The 12,053-nt window shown below is 37.2% G+C and overlaps 1 protein-coding gene across 10 annotated transcripts in view; it reads right to left on the minus strand.

Moving 5' to 3' along the window:
- The window catches only part of cadpsa (Ca2+-dependent activator protein for secretion a), a 513,784-nt gene that overhangs the window by 158,216 nt on the left and 343,515 nt on the right, over positions 1-12,053 (minus strand). For all 10 annotated transcript variants that reach the window (XM_080183112.1, XM_080183098.1, XM_080183090.1 and 7 more), the window contains exon 12: positions 4,269-4,405. In XM_080183112.1, the coding sequence (XP_080039238.1) occupies positions 4,269-4,405 (137 nt within the window). The remainder of the gene's footprint in view (positions 1-4,268; positions 4,406-12,053) is intronic.

Genomic DNA, 12,053 nt, shown 5'->3' on the forward strand with positions numbered 1-12,053 from the left:
GAAAAGTGAATTGGAGAACAATTTGGCCACTTGGTCAAAAGTGTATAAGGAGTATAGTAAGGGGCTGAGGATACAGCCTTGCGGAGCACTGATGTTGAGGATGATTTTGGAGGAGGTGTTGTTGCCTATCCTTACTGACTGTGGTCCGTGGGTTAGGAAGGTCAGGATCTAGTTGCAGAGAGAGGAGCCGAGCCCCAGGCCATGAAGTTTGGAGATAAGTCTTGTAGGAATAATGCTGTTAAAGGCTGAGCTGTAGTCTATGAATAGGAGTCTGACATAAGAATCTTTGTTATCCAGGTGTTCCAGGATTGAGTGTTGGGCTAGGGAGATGGCATCTGCTGTGGACCTGTTGTGGCGATAGGCAAACTGGAGTAGATCCAGGCAGTCTGGGAGGCTGGAATTAATTTGTGCCATGACAAATCAAGTAATAATTAATTATTACTGGGGGTGGTAGCATAATGGCTTTGTAATTACTTCTGAGGTGCGGAATACTGATCTCGAGACATAAGTTCAAATCCCACCTCATCAGCCAGGGAATTTAAATTCCATTAGTTAAATATATCCTGAATAAAACAACGTAGGGCAAGATTCTCTGGTGTTCATTCAATGTTTTTCTTGGCAGCGGGAAGCGGAGTGCTGAACACAGATGGCAATCCTCTGCTCCCATCATTGTCAATGGGAATTCTCATTGAATGCACCCCATGCCACCGGGAAACTCGCAGCAGGGGGTGTGTCGCCAGTGGAACGAGAGAATCCTGCTGTAGTGAATGGCCGGAGAATTCTGTCCGATATCAGTAATGGTAACCATGAAACAACGAGATTGTTGTCAAAATTCATCTTGTTCACAAAGATCCCTTCATTAAGGAGATCTAAAGTCCCTTACCCATTCTGGCTGATGTGATTTACTATTAATAGCCAAGCAAGTAACATAGTTCATAAGGCGGAGGTTTACCGCCATTTTCTAACCAGCAATGGACGAGGTATGGACAATGAATGCTGGTTTTGTCAACAACATTGACATGCAGTGAATCAATAATAAAATAAACCAAAGTCCCACCTAGCTGGATAGCAGAGGAGAAGCATTGGAGACAGGTGATATGATTGATCATTTCAGAGGCTTCATTTAGGTTAAAGAGGAATAATGCTTCATCGTCAGGATCGCAGCTTTTAGTTGCTTTAGGAGGAGCAGTAGCAGAGAATATTAGAGGTCTAACATGATTCAGGTCTTTTGAAAAGAAAGGGAGTTCAGAATTAACCAATAGCTTGCAGAGGGTCCAAGGATAGATTTGCTTTTCAGAGAAGGAGCTGATAAAATCCATTCTGAAAGGAAGGAGCGTGCCTGAGAAGCGAGAACTATTTAGAACAGTGCTTCCCAATATCTTTTCCTGGTGTGATCCCATTTTAATGCCAGTCATTTTCTGGCCCCAGAGCAAAAGTTTAGGGATGTAAGTGTTGATGAGTGGATTGGGAGAGGTGGAAGCATCAGCTGTTGGATGTGGGGTGTGGGAGGAGTCAGCTATTGGGCAGGGGTGTGTGGGAAGAGTCAGCTGTTGGGCGGGGGTGTGTGGGAAGAGTCAGCAGTTGGGCAGGGGTGTGTGGGAAAAGTCAGTTGTTGGGCGGGGGTGTGTGGGAAGAGTCAGCTGTTGGGCAGGGGTGTGTGGGAGGGGACAGCTGTTGGGCAGGGGTGTGTGGGAGGGGTCAGCTGTTGGCGGGTGTGTGTGGGAACAGTCAGCAGTTGGGCGGGGGTGTGTGGGAAGAGTCAGCAGTTGGGCGGGGGTGTGTGGGAAGAGTCAGCTGTTGGGCGGGGGTGTGTGGGAGGGGTCAGCTGTTGGGCGGGGGTGTGTGGGAAGAGTCAGTTGTTGGGCGGGGGTGTGTGGGAAGAGTCAGTTGTTGGGCGGGGGTGTGTGGGAAGAGTCAGCTGTTGGGCGGGGGTGTGTGGGAAGAGTCAGTTGTTGGGCAGGGGAGTGTGGGAAGAGTCAGCAGTTGGGCGGGGGTGTGTGGGAGGGGTCAGCTGTTGGCGGGTGTGTGTGGGAACAGTCAGCAGTTGGGCAGGGGTGTGTGGGAAGAGTCAGCAGTTGGGCGGGGGTGTGTGGGAAGAGTCAGCAGTTAGGCGGGGGTGTGTGGGAGGGGTCAGCTGTTGGGCAGGCCTGTGGGAGCAATTAACTGTTGGATTTGAGGGTGTGGGAGGAGTCAACAGTTGGGTGTGGAGGTGATGGGAGGCGTCAGCTGTCAGGTAGGCCTGTGTGGGAGGAGTCAACTGTTGAGTGAAATATGGGAGGAATGAGATGTTGGGTAGGGGTTAGCTGTTGAGCAGGGAACAGGAGTTGTATGTGTGGGGAAGCTGAGGAAAATGTATGCTCCTCTATAAAAATACAAATACAGACCTCAGAAAGCAAGGCTATAAAGGAGCCTTGCAGCTGACAGAAATCAGACTGAGCTCTACAGCTGCCATTCCTGTCTCTGAGTTTGTGACCCCAAAATCTTATCTCATGACAAAAGAGTTTGGAAAGGCCTGATTTAGAATGCTGGCTTGAATGTTACACTTTTAAACACAAGTGTTTTACGTCAGTATTTTTCCAGTTCATTGAGGAAGGAGGTCTTACTGAACCTAGTTCTGGTGAATGGGGGTGGGGGAGAGAGAAACAAGTGGATTAGGTCAGAAGGGGAACTTTTGGAGAACAGTGATCCTAGTATGATAAGGTCTAAGTTAACTATGGAAAGGGGTACAAGAAATGCAGAGTAAAATTAATTAATTGGGGGAAGGCCAATATTAGTGGGCTGAGAATGGATTTGGCCCAAGCAAACCAGAAGCAATGATTTGTAACTGGAACTATAATTGAACAATGGGCTTCTTGCAATGAGCAGGTAGTTTGAGTAAAATCAGGGTACATTCCCACAAGAGGGAAAGGTAGGATAGATAATGTTAGAGCTACTTGGTTGAAAAAGATATACTGCAGACGTCATGTTGATAGTATCTGAGAAACAGGTTAAGTATTGAAAATTCAGACAGAAAGTGAATAAGTAAGAGCAGCAATGAGAGACTTTGAGAAGAAACTGGTAGTAAATATAAGTTTTCTTTAGTCATATAAATGGTAGGAAAAGCATGGTCAATTAAAGACCGAAAAGGGAGTCTATTCATTCAGAAAGCAACAGCTTAGCTGTGACACTAAATGAGCACTTCATGGGGGGAATTATCTGGCCGTTCATGCCAGTGGGATTCTCCAGTCTTGCTGGCAGTGCACCTCTACTGTGGGTTTAATCAATGAGAAATCTTATTGACAGCGGGGGGAAGCAGAAAATCCACTGCCAGTGAATAATGTGTCACCTCCAGCCACCAAGAAACATGCAGCTGGGAGGCTGGAGAACTTCCCCCGTATCTGTCTTTAACAAGGAAGAAAAAGCTGCTGAAGTTGTAGTGAAATATGAAGTAGTTGAGACACTGGATGGGCTAAAGTTTGATCTAAAGTATTAGAAAGGCTGACCACATTTAAAACTGATGCCATCAGGATAGGATTGGATGCATCCAAGGACATCAAGGGAAGTAAGAGTGGTATTTGTGGTGACACTGGCTCCAATCTTCCCATTCTCCTTAATTATAGAGGAGGGGGAGGGGCTGATGTAATAAGTCTTCAGAGGCCAAAGTCCCTTCACCACGATCCTTTTATTTACAATTCCTTCAGGAGGTGTCATAGGAACTGACACGCCCAGTTAAATACAAGGAAAAGACTCCCTGAATGGCCCATCAATTGACCCCTTGATTAGGGATTTAATATTCCAATAGACCAACCTCAATGACCTGATTGTGGTCATCAAAAATAATATTCATGTTGGCAAATGTGGATTAATTAAGGGAATCTAGTGTGGATTTGTGAAGGACAAATCATGTTTAGCTACTTTAAATTAGTTTTTCGATGAGATAGCAGAGAGTTAAGGTGCCTGATTTTATTTGCTCTATTTTCACCACTACCCCTCCCAATCTGGGGTGTGATAAAGAAGGAAAATCGAAGCCCGATTTAAATGTAGACATTTAGAGTCAAAGTTAATGGCTGCAGCTGTATGAAACAGAACTGAAATCTGCCAGAGAGTAATAAAGCATGTCTGTGTCGCTAATAATTTAATCTATATTATTTTAGTTGTTTCACTCCGGTGTATACTTTTTGCTCTTCTATGTCGACAGCATTTAAGATAGAATGAAAATCTGCCAGCTGAAATCATTTTCCCATTGTATTCAAACACATTGTAATTTCATAAGTGAGTAATATACTTGCCAAACAAGAATAGGAATCATTAAGTCTGTGGTCCAGAGTCAGCCTTTGTAGCGTTTCAAAGAGTGTAGCATGATCAAACATACAAGGATTGGCAGAGATAAATTCATCCATCCCATGCTTCTGCGCTCTGTCTGCATCTGTTTTCCAGGCACATATACAGAAAAGAGTATACTTAGGGAAAGACTTCAAAGATGACAATTGAGCAGACAAGCTCTTTTGGATTATTTATCCCTCTAACTAACTGGGCTTGATCAATTTTTCATTTTTCGCCTTCTTAAAAACTTTATCATGCAACAGATTTTATCCGGCTGGAATGTTGTATTCCAATTCCAGTACAACATAAATGGAAAATGTATTGCACATTGCACAAACAACTATATCCAGTCAAGTTTCATATGATGTGCATGGATATATAATTAACATTTCTACTGTAAAATATTTTACACAATAGATTCTGCCATTCCACAGAATGCAATTCTAATTCAGATTGTATTTAAAGGATTATTTTGCCACTTGGCACCAGAAACATTAATGGAACTGATATGGTCTCCAATGTTGGTCCATTTTGGTCACATCAGTTTTGTGTCAAATTTTAACTGAGAATTTAAGCGAGAATATTTTATTTGAAAGTGTACATACTGTATGTCACAAAAATGAGAACTCAATTGTTTTACAATAGAAATAATTCTTAAATCTGAAATGCTGGTGCAAAACTAAGATTAGAACCATAATATGGACCAGTCCTGTCCTGGGAAACTGTACTGAAACCAGTTTTAGTTTCTTATTTGCACTTTCAAAATTAATTATTTAGAAATTCTCATTCAAACTAACAAGACATGGATGTATTAATATGTTGATTTTGAGAATCCTGCAGAGGTGGGGGATGGTACATAGGAGAAATCTTCCAGTCCAGGCTGAGATACCTGAATGTAAGTCTTTTTTGCTGAAGTGCACCTCCTGGTGGATTGGCTGAGGAGCTGCACTAACAACATCTGTGCTGGTCTATTCCATATACCCGATGAAATTTGTTAGTACCGTTTATGGGGACTAACTTGTGTGAAGGAGGGACAAAACAGACATGAGATAACAGTACAATCAACAAAAGGAAGTAGTGATATCAAGTGGAATCATTTTAAATACATACAGATTACATTGCAAATGCAAAATTTAATTGTTTATATTGCAAAAATGGCATCAATAAAGCAAGAGGTCATTGTAATCTCTACAACTCAAATGAGTTGGGGTATGACTAAAAATTAAAGATGGTTAATATATGCAATGAAATGATTCGGGGTGCTTCGCTGCAGATTAAAATGGATTCATGATGGAAAATAGTCTGACACTATATCTGCACTGCTAAACAAAAAGGCAGAAAGGACTGGTGCAGCAAGGTTACATTCTGCTATTTGCTGTGAATTAATGAAGTAGGAACGTTCAAACTGAAGCCTGTAGACACAAACACCTAGGGATTAACTAATTAATCTCAACATGCATAACTAAAATACTATAATCAGCCAAAGAAACAAAAACAGAAGCCATTCTGGGTGTGGTCAGAATCACCCTAGTCGCTAGTGTTTTCTTGTACCTGTCAGTCAAATTAAAGACAGACTTCACTGTCTATTACATACAGTAAGTTTCCCATTACAAGGGCTTTAATCCAAATCCTGTGCAACTAAAGATTTTGTTCTAAATCCTTCTCCTTCTTACCACTGTCTTGTACATCACCAACTTTAACTTTACATACAGGCCACAAGATTATCCACTTGCATTTCTAAAGCAGTAGTGCAAAAGGTAAGATAAATGACATTTGCCACTTGGTATTAATGGTCAAGGCTAGTATTCTGATTAGGGAAATTAATTAAAAATGAAGCAACGTGTCATTGCAACAGGTAAAATAAAATAAAACAGTGGCAGTTTGAAATAGACTAAGCTCGAAAATTTAAATAAATGTAATATAAGTCATTTTACAGCAGACATTCATATTCTTCTCATTTTGTGCGTGTTTCCTATTTAGCAATTGTTAATGGAAAACTGCAAAGAAAAAAACGTTTTAAGGTGTTATTCCAAAAATGTTGAAATACTTCATCAAGAAAATAAATACTAACACTTATCAGTAACATGCAATCATTTCAATGAAATTAATTTTTAGTGCCTTGAATGCCACCTTATATATACTGTAACTTAACTATTTCTCACTCAGATGTTTTTGAGTACAATAAGCATTTAAAATTAACAATTTATTTCCTTTATCAGTTCAGGATGACTTAAAAATGAACTTCTGTGGACAGTTTCAACTCAAAACTCCAAGAATATCCAAAAAACAATATTAATAAAGATAATTGTAATGAAATGATAAGAAAGGGGAACCATATTATAAAGTCAATTGAGTTTAAATACTTAAGTGTTGAGTAATCACAAAAATGGAAATTTTATTCCAAGCAATTGCTTTTACCAAAAAAATCTCTACTGGTGTATTATTACAGCTCAATGTGGACAATAATACATATACCAAAACATTACTGTTAAAAGATCCAGACAGAGCAATGTCCCACAGAAAGCCACAGTTAGTACTGTTTGAGAATCAGACTCTTTAAAAAAAAATTCTTTCCATTTTTCAATGCAGGATCTTTCATGCATGCTAAGCACACACTTTCTGTGCCAATGTAGGAGCAAGAATGGTACAGTATCATATGCATTACCACGTCAGATACAGAAGAACATGAGTGAACTTTGCAATGTGGTTGGGTTCAAACAAAATTCTACAGCTGGTATTTCAACCTATTGATACTGTATAGAGAATGACTTAACTCAGTCATAGGTACTATTAGCATAACTTGGGAAAGAGGAATCCTTTGAGTGCTGTATTCTCTTACACAGCTCTCCAAATCTGAAAATGTATTTCTAACGTTTCTGAAGCTACTTTTGGTAAATAACCTACAGCTAACATTATAGTGAACAGGATTTAAAAACATGGATGAAACAGTAAATAATTTGTTAATTTACAGAAGTTTCTGCAAACATTATTTATATTTGTATGTTTTTTGTTTTGATGCAGCAATATTACTTCAGTTCTGAGGAGCAGGTCTGATTCCGGTTGGTAAGTTAATTATAAAAAGAGGCAAAAGCTGATATTTCATATTCATCAACAGGAAAAAAAATCAGCAAATAACTTTTAGCATTCAGTCGTAATCACAGCATCAACATCTCTAACGATGTTCAGCATTTTAAATGTAAAAAAAATCAAAATTAATCGTTTGATACATTTTACAACAAAAAAGTACTAGAACTAATAGATAAATCCAGAATGTGAATAAGTAAATATATTCACAATAATTATCCTCATTCTGTTCCTAGAATAATACTGGAAATAATCCCCAAACTTAACTGGCCTGTATCTGTGTGCTGGCTGGACTAGAATGATAATATTTTATTTTTATGGCACTGTGCATTGTTACAATGTATAAACTTAATTATCAAAATACTTACTTAAATTTAATAATAATTATTTATATTATATGAAACATATGAGTGTTTATATATTATATTGATGTATATAATAAGGATTACAAATGATGATATTTATAAAGCACTGTCAACTACCAGTTCATACGAAGTTGTATTACAATTCCACATGTACTTCACACAGCATATATGCACATGCTACATAACACTATATATCATAATCTGTGCACTTTAAGATTTCTTTAAATTAATTAGAATCTTTTAATCCGCAATAAATTAACTTGGATTGCTCCAATGTGGGACAGCAACCTTTCCACTTGTTTGTTTAATATATCACACTGATAATTATTTATCCCTAAAGACAACAAAAAATGATCTTTGAATTAAAAATTTGTAAATTCATGAAAGAACATTCTGATGATACAAAATTGTGTTTTTAAAAAATTCAACCTGGGAGCTAATGGCTGTCAAAGAAGATGTGGCAATATTTGAAGGGTGTAAATAATAAATTATTTGAAAAAAGATGAATCTTCCTCATGTAAGACAATAATGTGTAGCGAATTCTCAACTGGCAGTGCTTTCTAACTTATCAACACAGAGACAATTAATATTGTCACACAAATTTATTAACATTTCCGGCAGAAAGTTCACAATGAGATGTCAAACATGAAAAAGGTGACTTTCTATCACAGTCCTCTGGTAAATGCGCACATGTCATATCTCTTTGACATTAAAAGAATGAAGATCTGTTTTGGACAATAACAAACAATGACACTAGTCAACCTCAGCTGGAGAAGTGAAAAGAAGAAATGACAATGATTGATGGCAGCTATCCATTTTCAGATACTAGCTGCGAGAATGTTCTGTGGGGTCTAATGCTCTAATGAGAAACTGATCTACATTATTGTAAAAGCATTTTAAAATGTAAATATCAAAGATACGTACCTTTTTACTTTCACCATCATAGTTAGAGATTTATTAATTCATCAAACAAATAAAAAAATTAAACACAAATGCTATGGCATATTTCTGATTTTCTTATTAAAATACAGTGTCTATTTTGTTGGTCTGGATGACATTCTCCTTGTCACATCTCAGCATTCTGATAAAGGCACATAACAAGAACATGACGGGCATACTGCAGGACACCATCATTTCCTAATGCCCAGAAAATGCTAATTATATCTTTTTAGTTGGATCCTTTAAGGATCTGCAAACACTTTGGTTTAAGTAAACAATAAAAAATATTATTAAAATATGATGCAGATCAGACAGCCAGCAGTTTTCAAAGTTAAAGACACAGACAGGGCACTGACTGGTTATTTAATATTGGTCTATATTTTGAGTAAAACTTATTTTAGATCCTTCCTTAATCACAAATATCAATAAAAATTGAATATGAATTTGAAAAATTCTAAATTAGTCACTCATGCATTTGATTGGTATCTTGAAAGTAAGTGGTTTATAGTGTACTGCAGTTAAGAAAAAAACATGCATGTTAAGTGAATTGATTAAATTCACTAGATTGTGGTACTGCATTCCTCAAATGTAGCAATTGCAATTTGAAAAGATTGAAAATATTACAGCAGTGTATTGATGATAAAATATGTAGCATTTAAAGCATACAAAACTACCAAACCAATCTAATAGGATAGCAACAAAGTTTGGTGCAAATACATGGATACTGCTTTGCATTTTTCATTGTGGAGGGGCGGAGAGGGGGACGGGAGGGAAAGAGTCTGATGCACCGTTTAGAGTTTCACAATTACCTTGTATTTCCACCAAAAATGCACTACAGCAAAAGAAAACAAAATACAGAATATTTGTCAGGCATCAAACAGAAACAAATAAGATCTGTCTTAAATGCTGGAATTTTCTGCCTGCTATTCAACGGTAAGTCTATGAGTAAACAGGAGTATTTTTCATGATAAGGAGGGATGGCATCACCTACTCCTCGGTTTTGCATTCGGAATACTCCAAATACATATTTGCCAACTCCCACAACCTTTGTTATTGTCTCCTATGAGTATAACCTTCATTAACTAAACTCCATGCAGTATCTTTGCAAAACTAAATTCTCTTAAGGCTTGATGTTATAGCTTTACTTAAAAAGCTGTTGATAGACATTAATGAAGCAATGTAATAAAATGATGTCTTTTCAACAAAACGGGAGATCATACTTCAAGCTTTTCACTTGGATAAAATTGATCCAATAGGAATTGAAATTTATATTATATTTTTGAAAGACAACTACTAATTTGAGAAAATTTGTATTATTTAAATACTTTTGATGCAGTAAAATGCTTAGCGAGAGCTTTTTTTTAAGCAATGTCATAATACCACTGTTTCCACATGCATTGTAACACTTTACATACTAATATTCATGTGATACAACACATGTTGCATGGTAAGTATGGAAAGAATACAGTAAACCGGAGCTGGTATATAAATGTGGAGTTTATTTGTTGTGCTTATCCTGGCAGTAGACTATAATTACCACAGTGGTGCTAATCATTGCTGTGAAGAAACAGGCATTATGATATCATTGTGCAAGGCAATCTGTTTTCAAGCATTCCACAGTCAATTAGCTGTAGAGATAATTGAACAAATATATTACTGACGTCTTTTTTGTCATGTTAATTCATGTTTACATTGCATGGAGGTTAGAAAATGTTAAGAAATATCTAAGTCTTACTAAGAGGAGCCTTTGATTACAATATAAAAGCCAGAGAGAGGGCAATTATGCAAATACCGCATGCATCTGGATTTGCAGTATGGAAGCTTTCATGTCAAACCTAAATTCAGGAAATATGAGTAATAAACTACAGAATTCTAAACATGATAGATTTGAGAAGAAAAAACACATTGCATTTGTCAGATAATCAGTGCTGATTATCTGACCTGTGCCAGCTACAGGGAAGCACTTACCCTTTAGTCCAGCTAGAAGTTAGCAGGGTAAGAAGGAACAAACCAGAACAACATAAAGACTAGCAACAAGGCTTAGGAAAGCAGATAGGAGCCCTAACCTAGCAGCAGGTAGTGTCATTCAAAGTACTAGGGTTCAAGCAAAGAAAAACATAACAAAAAGAAAAGACAACAGAACATCTAGCAAAACACTTCTCTTGTGGTTAAAATCACCAAGAAATTTTATATCATACAGATTAAATTTGCATACACAATACGTAAACATAGAAGACGTCCAGTTTGTTAACGACTAATTGCTCAACATAATTTCCACTGTCATGGAATTGTCATTGATTTGACCAAAACCAAATTCAATAATAATGTAAAATATTATGATTTTTAAAAATTTACTGTACATTTGTCATGGAGTATGGACTGTCTATCACATTCAGACAGTACATTGCAAAGGAGGCCAGATATCAACACGGAAACTTTTGATAAACTATGAAGAGCAGCAAACAAAACTCGATGTAAAATATTTTTGTAATGATGCAACTTTTTCTTGTTTCATTAAATATGACTAATTGGCAGCATGAAACCCTTCAACTGCACTATATATCTGTATGTTAGTAACACAACAGATGTCATTTGAAACAGATTTCTTTAAGGTGAAATATGCCTACATGCAGGAATTTAATTATCATTAAATAAACAGGAAAAGTAGACAGCTGGCTGAATATGTATTAGAAAAAGGTCACACAGAGTCTAACACAAAACATAATGATCGGTTTTGATGAGGGTTATGTACAGTAATTGCTTGTTGATCTTTGGAGATGCACTTCCACCATGACTTTTTCATTTAGGTTACAGTTTTAAATCTTTTATTTATATGTATAAAATGTTAAGCGAACGTATGTGTTTAGTGCTCCATTGAAAGGGCATTAAACACATTTCAGGAAAAATCAAAAGATGAAAACACAGCAACACTATTTACTCTCATATGAGTGCATGCCATGGGCCATATGGTCCAACAAGGCAGGTAAGATAAGAGTTATAATTGGCAACACATAAATTGTGCAGAGGATTCTACATATCGCAGATAATAACGCAGAAAATATACTTAAATCCAACATGCACTGCTTCGAAAAATCAACAAAAAAATCGCTGGAAAAATAATGCATCTGTGGGGAAAATGGATATGTTTATTTTTTTGGGTGCAGATGCTTCTTCAGAACTGAAAAATAAGAAGAAGATCGGAAGATTAATACAAGTATATTTGTTATAGATATAAAATTTTCTAAAAACACACAGAGAGGAATGATTGAATAGTTATCACAGTTAAGTAAGAGACAGAAGCCTTTAGACACTGGGTGGAATTTTCCCATCTTGCCCACCACAGAAATCATAGTAGGTGGAACA

This window comes from Carcharhinus amblyrhynchos, chromosome 3 (assembly GCF_965287045.1).
Source record: "Carcharhinus amblyrhynchos chromosome 3, sCarAmb.v2.hapA, whole genome shotgun sequence".
Taxonomy (NCBI): domain Eukaryota; kingdom Metazoa; phylum Chordata; class Chondrichthyes; order Carcharhiniformes; family Carcharhinidae; genus Carcharhinus; species Carcharhinus amblyrhynchos.